Source organism: Lepisma saccharinum, chromosome 8, assembly GCF_977018435.1.
Source record: "Lepisma saccharinum chromosome 8, izLepSacc3.1, whole genome shotgun sequence".
Classification (NCBI taxonomy): Eukaryota; Metazoa; Arthropoda; class Insecta; order Zygentoma; family Lepismatidae; genus Lepisma; species Lepisma saccharinum.
In genome coordinates, this window is record NC_139236.1 from 41,746,325 (window position 1) to 41,760,418 (window position 14,094).

General features: G+C 38.7%; 1 protein-coding gene across 1 annotated transcript; it reads right to left on the reverse strand.

Annotated features, from left to right (window-relative positions):
* Window positions 1-5,948: 5,948 nt before the first annotated feature.
* On the reverse strand, window positions 5,949-6,476 carry LOC145991740 (uncharacterized). The gene has a single exon (XM_083127794.1). It carries the CDS (start codon window positions 6,474-6,476, stop codon window positions 5,949-5,951), a length of 528 nt encoding a protein of 175 aa, XP_082983920.1.
* Window positions 6,477-14,094: the final 7,618 nt, after the last annotated feature.

Consider the following 14,094-nt stretch of genomic DNA (forward strand, 5'->3'; position numbering starts at 1 on the left):
AATTTGTTATGGACAGAATCCTTAAATACAATAAAGAGTCAGCAGGTTCATAATATTTTTTTTAAAAAAATCGGTGGAGCAGCTGACTACCACACTGACTTCTATTTCTTACCGTTTTACCATGACGTATGACATGTCCAGAATACTTCTAATAACCTTGTCCAGAATGATTGTCAGAGTTTATTTACTTAAGCGTAATTGTTCAACGCAAGGTTATTAGAATTATATAAGGTTGAGTCATAAGCTTGTTTACTCAAAATGCATGCGATCTGATGACGAATCGTGGGATCAAGTGAATCTAACCCCCGAAAGTTCACATAAAAGTATTGCATTATCCACATATAAAAAAAAGCACAAAGTGAAAACTTGAAATGGAGCACAGAAATGCTTATATCTTGATGTGACAGTTCATTTATGGTTCGTAATTACTAAAAATCTTTAGAGGTTTTCACTTCAAGGAGGTTGAAATTGCTTATTTTCAGATAGAAATGCAAGCTATCTAATGTGCAATACGAGGCCACGCTTCAGCATTTCAGATCTGCAGAATGAATGTTTTGTACCACTTTTTTACATAATTAGTGCTACACATTAAACAAAATAACGTGCAAAGGTAAGTTTTTCAATTGAAAAGCAAGTATAAGTTGTTAAAGCAGTATATTTTGATTCCTATTTCAAGCTTAAAAACAATAGAAAGTGTATATTCTATTCATAACTTACACATCTTGTAGTCCAAATTAGTCCAGTGACATCGTTTTAGCTTCACAATCTGAAGGTTGTAAGATCGAATCCGGTACCGAAGTTTTTTTCTTATTTGTATTTTGCTCATTCTGATTATCTTCGTCACTTTAATTGTATCGCATAACATTATATTTTCATGAAATATCGTATGGTTTACTTAATTCCAAACCTTTCAATGTGAAAACTGGTAGAAATAATTACATGATAATTTATGAATAATTTGTATCATGATTAGTAAGTACAATCCATTTTAAAATTATCAATATTTATTGAATCGTGAAAAATTATAACATTACGTAATTGTGAAATTATAACCTCATCATTTCTCAAAAAACAATGATGTCTTAGAACTCAATCTTTCAACTGAGGAAAAATACATTACTAATGTTTTTACTTATTTTCTGTTGTGCCAGAAAAGATCGTTTAATTTATTTATTTCGTCATAGAAGACTATCAAAATTGTGATTCATCGGAATTAGGAAAGTTTATGTGATTTTTTACAGTATTCAAGCAGCATATTCCATAGACAAATGAGTGTTGTTTCGTTCGGTTCAGACGTGTTATCTTGAGGCTCCCGTGCTCAGTGAAGCGTGAAGTGTGCGAAGATGGGAAATTCCTTAGAGCAGTGGCGTTGTGCGATCGGTGCTTGGAATGCATCGGCCAGGAAGTTGCCAGTGACAAAAGTGGAAGCAAAAACTGTTCTCAATCTAAGCGGCTTGTTCTTCCTGGGATTGGTGATCATAATGACATTGATTATTTCGGGTGTGGAACAGAATCCCGGTCCATACACTACTGATGATATTATCGAAAAGTTGCAATCGATTGACGGAAAACTTGACAATATGGCTCGAACAACATCAAACGTCCAAGATGACGTAAGGTCGTTAACAATGGAACTACGAGAATTAAAGGTAGAAAACCCCATTTTAAAGGAAAAACTTCAGTTTTGTGAGTACAAATTAGACGATCTCGAAAACCGATCGAGGAGAGATAATTTGATATTTAGAGGGTTCAACGAAATGCAAGGTGAAACGTGGGAATGCTCGGAACGTCTAGTGCGGGATGCTTTGTGGGACCTATTGGAAATAGACACCGGTGATTTCGATATAGATAGAGCTCACAGGCTAGGGACTGGGTCTAAGAGACCAATAATAGTTAAATTTTCTAACTATAAACTCAAGCAGTTGATTCTTGCAAGGGCTCGCTTATTTAGAGGAACAGGAATTAGTGTGCATGAGGACTTTTCAAGGGGCGTGCGCGAAACCCGGATGGAATTGGCAAACTATTTGCAACAGGCAAGAGAACAGAACCTATATGCAGTCATGAGGTTTGATAAGTTGGTGATAGAAGGCAGATCGTACACTTTAAGTTATTTGAGTGAAAATGGACTTCCGTGTGCAGCGAGTGACGTAATAAGTGAAAGTGTTGCCAATTCTCAAACTTCAAATCATTTAGTTAATGACAAGTGTGTCGTCTCTCCTAGTGCCGGTCGAGAAACTGAACATCTCCGCACCCAGCCCCTTCTCCCCGTTGAATCACCTACAGAACCAGCATCATCGTCATCACAGAACTTTGCTGATCAGCATCCACCCCCTTCCCCCCAAAAAGCTCAAACCAAGAATAGGAAATCATACAGTGAAGAACAAGGAAACTAGACGCACCACAATCAGCGATGCAGAACGGCGCCCGCAGGTATGCAGCAGGAATCGAGGACAGAAGAGTGTTCAATCCTCCCCCTCCCTCAACGAGTCACAATAACTTACCCCCGAGGCACAATAGAAGATTTCCCTCCGCGTACCAGGCTAGAGGTCAGCAAAACCGGTGACAAAAGAGATCTCACCAAAAATAACGGCCAAGTAAGTACAGGCAACTCCAAATGTATTTCAGAAGAACTTGACACTTCGTTGTTTCAATTATGTTACCAAAATGTTAGGGGTCTCCGAACCAAAACAAGAGAATTTTACACGAATGTCCTTTGTAATAACTTTAGTGCAATAATGATAACTGAAAGTTGGTTAGCAGATTCCCACGAGAATAGTGAACTTTTCGATGAAAGATATGTTGTATATAGGGGGGACCGAAGCAAAAAAGTGTCTGGTAAAACAATGGGTGGTGGTGTAATCATTGCAGTGAAATCAAACGTCAAGAGTGCATTAATAGATTCGCCGTGTTTACATCCGAATATAGACTGCATTTTGATTAAACTATGGTTAAATGGATTAGGAACTGTATACATTTGCGTTGTGTACATAGCACCTGGTAGTTACAAAGACACATACACTTTATTCTTTAGGTTCATAGAAAAGCACCGTCAACCTGGTGACGCTAAACTCCTGATAGGTGGGGACTTTAATCTGACAGATATAACTGGTAGCAATTACAATCTAACTAGTTCATCAGCAACAACGTATTTCGATTTAAACAACTTTATTAATGTATATCAACTAAAAAACTTGAACGACATTAAAAATAGCAATGGGAAAACACTCGATTTGTTTTTGATAAATGGGCAGGGAATAACAGTAACACGAAACACACAGCCACTAGTTCCTGAAGACACACACCACCCCTCGCTGCTAGTAGATATTAATTATGTCAAAGAAACCCGCGACAAAACTTGTCATAAGCTACAGTACAACTTTAGTAAAGCCGACTTTCCATCCATCTATCACAAGCTGCTTAACACGAACTGGGATGTATTGAAAACAAAGAATGACGTTGATCAAGCTACAGACGTGTTTTATGAAATTATATATAAAATATTCGATGAATGTATCCCCTTAAAGAAAAGCCGCAAAAGACAGTACCCGTGTTGGTTTACGAGCAGCATTATTAAAAATATAAATAGGAAACATTATCACCACAAGAAGTGGAAAAAACAGGCGGGAGACTTTCGATACCACTACAATAAATTTAGCGTATTTCGAACAATAGTGAGGAAAGAAATTATTGATGATTACAACAGTTATGTTGCCAATTCGGAAATAAATATTGCAAAAGATAGCACCCAGTTTTGGTCGTTTGTTACAAATAAACGCAGGAAAAGTAACAAAGATCCTGTACTGTTCAAAGATAAAGTGTTGCCAGACCGACTATCAGTAGTCGAAGCTTTTGCACAGCATTTTCAGTCGGTGTATAAAAAAGATCCCCCTAGATATGACATGAAAGTATTACCTAACCATAAACAATATGAAACTTTGGATAATCTTAATATTACAGAGATACGAATTGAAGACGTAGAAAAAGCAATTAAAAACTTAAAACCTAAGAAATCAGCCGGACCGGACAAGATACCGCCCTATGTAGTCAAAGGTTGCAGTAATATATTGAAATACCCGTTATATCTCATTTTCAATTTAATACTTGCAAAACACAAACTTCCTGAAAAATGGAAAGCCACGGCAATTTGTCCACTTCCCAAAAGCAATAACACTAATGACGTACAAAACTACCGACCAATAAGTATATTATCAGCCCCAGCAAAAATATTCGAAAAAATCATGCACCGTTACATATTTACCCACGTAAAACCTGTAATATCATCGTTTCAGCATGGCTTTGTACCACGTAGATCGGTGTTGACCAATCTCTCCGATATTACCAATTTTATTAGTTCAACATTGGACGAAGGAGGGCAGGTTGACGTAATATATACAGACTTTTGCAAAGCGTTCGACTTGGTTAACCACGATATTCTATTAAGTAAATTAGCATGCTTCAATATTTCTGAACCACTGCGTCAACTGTTCGCTTCCTATTTGCAGAACCGTAAGCAGTACGTAACGTATAAAGGCCACACATCCGTCGAGATAGGAGTCACCTCAGGAGTACCTCAGGGGTCTAACCTTGGGCCACTTCTTTTCACATTACTTATTAACGATTCGCCGGATTCATTTGAAAACTCACACAAATTTCTGTTTGCAGATGACCTGAAATTTTACAGGAAAATAAGCAAACAAGATGACAGTGTGCAACTTCAAAATGATGTTACAAAGTTAGAAACGTGGACAAAAATCAATGATTTAACACTAAATATCAGTAAATGTCATTATGTAATATATACTCGAAAGAAAAACCCAGTTGAATTTCAGTATCAAATATGCAACAATACTCTAGCAAGAAATTTTACAGTCAAGGATTTAGGGGTTATTTTTTATTCAAATCTTACTTTTAACAAACACGTAGAACAAATAATTAGTGAAGCGTTCAAGAACCTTGGGTTTATTCTTAGAATGGGGAGGGATTTCAAGAGTATAGAGACACTAAAAGTTTTGTATTATTCATATGTAAGACCCAAACTTGAATATGCTTCTGTTATATGGAATACAGGCACAGCAAAGTACAGTGTAGCAATTGAAAGAGTCCAATCGAGATTTCTTAGATTTTTAAAATACAAATTTCAGAAAGTTTACCCCTCATTTGAACACTACGACAACCTAATATATGAATGTCGGTTTACAAAGCTGTGTCACAGAAGAAGGTTACATGAAATAGTATTCTTGTGGAAATTGTTAAATCCTGAAATAGATGCTGAACATCTACTCTGCCAGATTAATTTTCGAATCCCGTCGTCGAAAACTAGACTAAAGAATGAAGTTTTTCTTATAAAGAAGGCTAGATCCGAAATTAAAAAGAAATCTCCATTGTGGAGAATGTGCACCAGTTACAATAACTTGCTAATCGAGAATAACACAATTGACATCTTTTCTATGAACCTAAGGGACTTCAGTAAAGCCACTATTAACACAATGGCCTAAGCTTAAACACATAAGTTCGTATTTAAATTGTGTGATTGTCTGTAGATACCTTCCACGTATCAACATGAAAGAAAACTAGCATCTCTGGGTATGACGCCATATTGTCTATCTTACCATAGGGCTGGAACAACGGATATAGCAACAAATTCGCATATGATACAAGTCCTTTAATTCACTTGGTATTATATAATAGTTAAATACGTTTGCACACTGAAGAAATACAAAAAGGCCCACATCCGATAGGCTAGCTGAAATGTTCTCCCGCTGCCGCGAGCCGACATGCACCATGCCGCTGTGTTCGAATACCACGCTCCCAGAATTCCGCGTTCTTGCAAGAAGCTCCCAGCGGGAGTAAAATAAACAAAAATGAGGAGCGGAAAGCAATACTATTTACAATCTTCAACATTCTCCCCCCCGTTGGAATGCACAGCATCCAAACTAAATCATGAAAGTTCAATTGATCTTCCCATCTGGAAGAGGTACAATCTTACTGAGAGCCCTTCGGTACACTCCATCCTTGGTGCGAACCACGGCTACACGAACTAAATTGTCTTTCCCTGGAAACACTTCTTCTATAATGCCCATTTTCCAAGATAATGGGGGTAGGTTGTCTTCTTTCAGAAGCACAAGTAGTCCTGGTTGCAGGTTGGGCTGCGTGGTTGTCCACTTCTGACGCTGTTGCATACCATGAAGATAATCTCGGGACCAGTTTCTCCAAATCCTTTGTTGAAACTGTTGAACTCGTTGCCACCTGGAAAGTCTATTTTCCTTGAGATCACTTAAGTCTGGTTGAGGAAAGGAAGTTAGTGGACCACCAATAAGAAAGTGGCCTGGAGTGAGGTAATTAAATTCTTCATGAGAATCAGGTAAGGATGTAAGAGGTCGAGAGTTTAAGCAAGCTTCGATTTGGCACAAAAGAGTTGACAGCTCTTCGTATGTCAGTACAGCATTCTTGGCGACTCTACGAAGATGGTACTTCATGGATTTTATGGCGCTTTCCCAGACACCACCGAATGTTGGGCTACGTGGAGGTGAATTTTTCCACTGAAAGTTTTCTTGTGCTGCATACCTTTGAATGTCTTCACTGAATCCTTGCGATTGAAATAGCAATTGAAGTTTCTGAAGTTCGTTCTTCGCTCCTTGAAATGTTGTGGCATTATCGCTGATAATGGTGGAACACTTGCCTCGCCTTGCTGTAAAGCGTCGCAATGCTGCTATGAAAGCTTCAGAAGTAAGGTCTGTTACTAGCTCAAGATGTATTGCTCTCGTGGCTAGGCACGTAAAAAGAGCTATGTAGCATTTTTTTGTGATTTTACTCCTGATTGACCCTACTTTGATGACGTATGGTCCGGCATAGTCTATGCCCACATGATTAAATGCCTTGCTAGGTGTAACTCTGATGGATGGGAGCTGTCCCATTAGCTGTTGTGCTGCAGATGCCTTCAAACGATAACAAGTTAAACACTGATGAATGATTTGCTTAATAACTTGTCGTATTCTAGGTATCCAGTACCTTTCTCGAATGGATGAGATTAACAATTGAGGTGCTGCGTGCATCAATCGTTCATGCTCTGATGCAATTAGTAAACGGGCGGAGTGACTTTTTGGATGCAAAATGATTTGATGCTTGCTGCTGAATTCCAAGTTGCTATTTTCTAGCCTACCTCCAACACGAAGAATTCCCTGATTATCCAGAAAGGGGTGTAAGTCTTTAAGGATACTTTTGTTGGATACTTGCCCTTTGGCAGTGAGATCATTTATCTCTCGATGAAAGAACGAAATTTGTGTCATAACGACACACGTTTGAGTAGCGTCTTCAATGTCAATTGAAGTAAGTGGATCGCATTGTTTGTTACTTGCATTTTTACAATTGCGAATGAATCTTTTACAGAGCGCTACAATCCTTAACAATTTGAAAAATGTAGAAAAATCGTTTATTATTGCCTCTGATTGCAGATGAGACACCAGTGTAGTTACAGGAAGCTTTCGTTGTTCAGGAACATCTTTGTTCTTAAGACTTGTGTCAGATGATGATGATGGCCAGCACGTTTCATCTTCTTGCAACCAAGCTGGACCATGAAACCATACCGAATGATGATGAATATCTTGAGGTTTAACTCCACGGGAGATTAAATCCGCTGGAATATCCTTGGACGAAACATGTCTCCATTGATAAGTTTGAGTAAATTCTTGAATTTGCGCTACTCTGTTGGATACAAAAGGCTTCCATCTGCTTGCTGGCGATCTGAGCCATGCCAGAACTATTTGTGAATCTGTCCACAAATAAACATTGTCAATATTAAGTCTCAAAATTGGGAGAGTCTTGTTGAGTAATTTGGCCAATAAGACTGAAGCGCACAGTTCCAATCTAGGAAGAGTGGTTTTCTTGATCGGGGCGACCCGTGATTTTGAGCACAGTAAGTGAACTTCGGTGTAACCTTCTTCGTTTGCTGAACGAACGTACAAGCAACTGCCATAATTTTTCTCCGATGCATCGGAAAAGCCATGGATTTGTATATTCTTGACACAACCAGGTGTTAGGATGAAACGTGGTATTTGCATTTCACTGATGACTGGTAGCTGAGAATGAAGATGAACCCATTCAACTTGCAGGCTTTCTGGAAGTGGATCATCCCAGTTTATGTTGTGAAGCCACAACTGTTGTAAAAAATACTTATACATTACAGTTACTGGTGAAAGTAGTCCAATTGGATCAAAAATCTGGGCAATAACACTGGCTACTTGACGTTTGGTTGATTTGTGTGACATCATGTTAACAGACTTGGCTCCAATATTAATCATGAAAGTGTCTGCCGAGGGATTCCATGAAACTCCTAGAGTTTTAACACCTTCGGTATGAAAATGAATTAGATTTTGAGTCTCTCTCAGTGATTCTGGAATAGCGTTGAGTACTCCAGTGCTGTTGGAGCACCACTTTCGTAAGATGAATCCTCCTCTTTTCAGAAGTTCTGAAAGATCTTGATAAAGTTGTAACGCACCTTGCACGCTACTGCTTCCTCCAACGTAATCATCAACATAGAAATCACGCTGCAACACTTGACATGCGTGTGGGAAGTTAACTGCTTCATCTTCGGCTAACTGCTTTAGACATCTGGTTGCTAAAAAGGCACTTGATGTAAGCCCATACGAGACCGTATTCAATTGAAATACTGTTATGAGTTCCTGAGGAGAGTTTCTCCACAGAATGCATTGCAGTGGCCTGTCATCTGGATGTATGTGTATCATTCTATACATCTTTGTTACATCAGAAACCAATGCCACCTTGTGAGTTCGAAATCTTAGAACAATTGAAAATAAATCTTCCTGTATGGTAGGTCCAACAATTTGTATGCTATTTATTGATTCACCGCTTGTTGATGGCGAACTCCCATCAAAAACAACACGTATTTTCGTTGTACTGGAATCCTTGAAAACACAATGATGCGGAATGAAAAATTTTGTGGAGTCATTTGTTTGTACATCATTTAAATTCCCTATGGGTTCCATGTGTCCCAACTGGTAATATTCTTGCATAAATTCTGTATAATCAGCCTTTAATTGTGGTTGACGTTGAAGCCTCGTTTCTAATTGGTGAAATCGAGTTAATGCAGAGTGTGAGGAGTCACCTAACACTGAACGATCCTTACATAATGGCAGCCTGACCGTATAACGGCCACTTTCATCTCGTGTCACATTTCGCTGAAAATGTTGCTCGCAAGCAATTTCTTCTGGTGATTGCAGTTTCGTGTGGATCTCCTCTATGATCCAGAACTGTTGGAGTTGCGAGCTGAGAGAATCTTCCTTTCTCGTGAAAAATGACCTAGTAATACTGTTGCTAGAAGATGTTGCTGGAATCTTCCCTGCAATAATCCATCCAAACTCTGTGTCTTGAAGAATGGGGAAATTTCCTGGTTTTGTTCTCTTTTCAGGCTTCATAACGGTAAAGAAAACCTCTGCACCAAGCAGAATCTGTATTTTGCCAGACGAACAAAAGCTTGGGTCTGCTAAACGAATATCTGTTGGAATGTTCCATTCAGATGCATCAAACTTTTCTGAAGGCATTAATCCTGTAATGGTTGACAACACTGAGCACGAAATACTTGTCGTAAAATTGCTATTATTAGATCTCAGACGGATCTCTACTGAATGACTCGATTCAGCTGACGAATTGTTGATTCCCTGAATGGGAACTCGATGCTTTACCTTTCTAAGACGATGACTTTGAACAAAATCTTCAACAATGAAATTATTCTGACTCGCCGCGTCCAAGAGAGCACGACAATTGACCCAATTGCCCGCTATATCTTGTACTTGAACAATTGCCGTAGCAAGTAACATCTGTGACGCGTTTTTCTGCTTAATTGAACAATAACAAACCTGAGGTGCTTGATCTGAATGCTGTGAAGAATCGCTTGTATTGTTTACCATCGATGTGTTCACGTGACCCCCAGAAGACATTTCACGCCGCTGGTTTACATTGGATGTACCTTCATCTACATGAAGTAAAGTACTATGCTTCTGTTTACATCGCTTGCACACTCCATATTTACACTGTGCCGAAACGTGATTCTTGCTGCTAAGACAGTTAAAGCATACGCGATTCTCACGTAAAAATTTATACTTTTGTGAAATAGAAGCTTTCTTAAAGGCTTCACACGAAAATAAGCGATGTTTGTTTGCTTTACAAAACATGCACAATGAAGAATCTGTTGTAACATATGACTTCGAAGATTGTTGACATTTAGCACTGTACTGTTTGTGCATATTTGTAGATGATTTTGTTGCTACCTTGTTACCTTCACTCGTAACTGGATTAATCTTTTCAAGAGCCTGGCATCTGTGCTCTAGAAAACTAAAGAGCTGATCTAATGTGCTAAATTCAGTATCATTACTTTCTAGTTCAAATGCTCTTCTCGTTGCAGGGTCGAGATTTGAAACAAGATGCTGAACTAAAATGATATCAGTTAACGGCATGTTGTCAGCTATCATTTTGAGCGCTGAAATAGAGCTAACTGCAGTGTTTGTAAATGCACGAAGTTCCTGACAATTCTCCTTTACAACTGGATTGATATGTAAAATATCATTTACATGTGAGACTGCAATCAACCTTTTATTGTCGTATCGCTCATTGAGTTGCTCCCAAGCAATAGCGTAATTTGCTTCTGTCATTGGCAAATTTTGAATTAGATGTAAGGCCTCGCCTTTCAACGATACGCGCAAATACTGAAACTTCTGAACATTTGAAATATCTACATTGTTGTGTATCAGCGATACGAACGTGTCCTTGAAAGACACCCACTGCGTGTAATTACCGCTAAAATGTGGTAATGCAATTGCCGGCAGTTTCACTTGCGTATTTGAAGTTTTAGATACACATTTGTTTTCTACACATGTTGCTTTATCATGGTTGTCAATTAATGTTTGCATCTGTGACTTTAAATCGAAATACATTTCTTCGATTTCATTCCTTTCCGCGTCGTGCTCACCCTCGGTTGTTTCTGATTCTATTGTGTCTAGAACGCCTTCCAATTTACTCCAGATATCATTTACATGTTCCATGCGGGTTTTTATTTGTTGTATTTTAGCTGAGGATTCGTCGTAAGTACTGACATACGATTGAATGCGTATAAGTTTCCCTTTGTGGGAGCTTCTTTCTTTGAGCAATGCTCTTACGTTTGCCATGCTTGCTGAGAAACGAAACTGAATGCAGAAATAAACACAAGAATACAAAGGGCTATGAAACAATGAAGGAAAATGTATGTTATAGGAAACCAGACTTTTGTACTCACCGCTGCCGAAGCTAACACACTTCACGGGGAGTTGATTGTTGATTGTGTTTTTCTCCGCAGAGCTTCATTGTTGATTCCGACGAAAATCGTAGAACGGAAGAAAAGTTCAAAGTCAGCTATTGCTTCATGCGTTCGCGAACGAGAGTTCCTGAAACAGCTGATTCCACCGTACCGTGACGATTAATGCTACTTAATCGCAACCGAGTTCAAGGTCACTGCAAAATTCGTTGTAACGATGTTCGTTACGAAAGCGCGGAAAACATGTATGCGTGCAAACCAAAAACACTGTTTGTTCTGTAACACTGTCACAATTAGCACTGTCACAACTGATGATCACTGACCTGCACGAAACAAACTGTCACTATATCCGGAATGCGGAGGACCTTAAATGTCTGTAGATACCTTCCACGTATCAACATGAAAGAAAACTAGCATCTCTGGGTATGACGCCATATTGTCTATCTTACCATAGGGCTGGAACAACGGATATAGCAACAAATTCGCATATGATACAAGTCCTTTAATTCACTTGGTATTATATAATAGTTAAATACGTTTGCACACTGAAGAAATACAAAAAGGCCCACATCCGATAGGCTAGCTGAAATGTTCTCCCGCTGCCGCGAGCCGACATGCACCATGCCGCTGTGTTCGAATACCACGCTCCCAGAATTCCGCGTTCTTGCAAGAAGCTCCCAGCGGGAGTAAAATAAACAAAAATGAGGAGCGGAAAGCAATACTATTTACAATCTTCAACAGTGATAAAGTGTGTATATATATATAAAAATTATTTTATGTCTATATATATATATATATATATATATATATATATATATATGTCTATGTATATACGTACGTATATATGTATGTATGTGTGTATGTATATATATTTATATATAATTTCTATCTCTATATTACAGAAATATATGTAATTGTAATGACTATGCATCTTTCATATGGGCTCTGTAATTAGGTATGTACCTGTTGAGTTCAATAAATAAATAAATGAATAAATAAATCAACGATTCATAAGCAGTTTTTACACATGAGAAAAGTTGTATTGTGCTTATTAATATACTAAGCTGTTTTGTTAATATAATACTACTAGTTTCTGCCGTTGAGGTCCAAAGATACAAAAACAAACAATTCGTACAGTAATATTCCAAGGGATTCGTCTCCTTTGTGACCAGTGAATTCGTGCTTGCAAGCGTAAAGATGCTAACAATATAAATAATAATATTCAATAACACATGGCGCGACAGGCCTCGAAGGACCTTGGCCTATCTCCCGACTGCCAGTCTTCCTCCCACAATCCTACCTAGAGGGTGGAGATCTTCAACCGGTAATGGGGTGACGTGGGGTCAGCACGTCGAACCCTCAGCAGTTATAGGAGATTTCCGAAACCGAGTTACGCTACTCACTTGTAGCTCCCCAATTACCCCCACGATGGTGGGTTGCCGCCGGTCCTATACAAAAGCGAAGAAGCCGGAGACAACCCAGGCGGACTCGAACAAATGCCGTCCCGCAGTCGGAGTCCAAAGCTCAGCGCCTTAGTTAGACCACGGCCACAGAGGAGACCTAGCAATATAAAACATGCAAAAATGCGTATAGTTTATATTTTAATGCAGAAGACTATGTGCGGAGTCCACTAGCATACGCAGGATTTTTTCGGAAGGGCTGGAATTGTAAAGATATAATTCTAGGAGGCACAACACTAAAATATTTAATTTTAAAAGTTATTTCAAGTCAAGAATGGTTGTTTATCTGGTGTCATTATAAGGGGACTTTGCATTTATCACTTTGTTTTTTCTTGAATTTTCTCAAAATTTCGGAGCCGGCCCCCTTGACGGAGTGTGGTTAGCACATCGCGCTACGACGCCATGGGTCCAGGGTCCCTGGGCATGGTTGTTCGTGAGTTAGATTATGCAGAACAGTAAAGATTGCATTTTACTTTCAACAATATTATTTACTTAATTTCAAATGTTACATAAAATTTGAAATGTTCGTAGAGGTGAAGGCAACATTGTAAATGAATAAGAAAGAAGGATTCAGTCAGAAAACTAAATTGTATCTTTTATAGTTCATCGTGTAAAATATTGTAAAAGAAGTATTTCATTAAGCACTGATGGACTGTTGTTTCATGGAGCTAGCGCACATGGTGGCTATGAATTAATTGACTAAAATATATTATGAAAAGGGATAATACTTGCACATAAAATTGTTTAACTGTAAATTTACAACTATTGTTAAGGCAAAATATAGTTCGTTCGTTGTTCTTTCAATTTTACTTTCAAACGAATGAAACTGATAACGTTTCACAGCAAACAAAATTTAGAGAAAAATATGTGTACGTGCGAGTGTCTCTCTTGTATTTCTGTTATACATAGTGTGTCCCATAATTTTCCGGACTGATGTCGAAGTGCTTTTACGTATTGCATCATTTGGAAAAACGACCCTTCCCCAGTTACCCTGATGTTGTTTCTATCTTGCTGGTAAATTTGAACGTTGGGGAAGGATCCTCTTAAAAGTTACAGTAACACAATCGACATCACCCTAGGTCATAATGTCGGAAATGACCAGTAAAACCAAAAGGATCAACATTGCCGAGACCTACGTCATTAGGGCTGCGGACAGGGATTCCAATTTCCTGAAAAATCTCGTAACCTGTGACAAAACATGGTGTTTCCAATATGAGCCGTTAACAAAGCGCCAGCGTTCGATGTGGAAGAGCCTAGGGTCCCCAAAAGCCAAGAAAGTTCCCCTGCTGAAGTCCTGTAGGCATCAAGACAATGTTCATCACGTTCTTTGAC

What these genes read in the sequence shown, in the direction of transcription:
- LOC145991740 (XM_083127794.1), bottom strand. Translation starts at nt 6,476, where the DNA reads ATGAAGTACCATCTTCGTAGAGTCGCCAAGAATGCTGTACTGACATAC.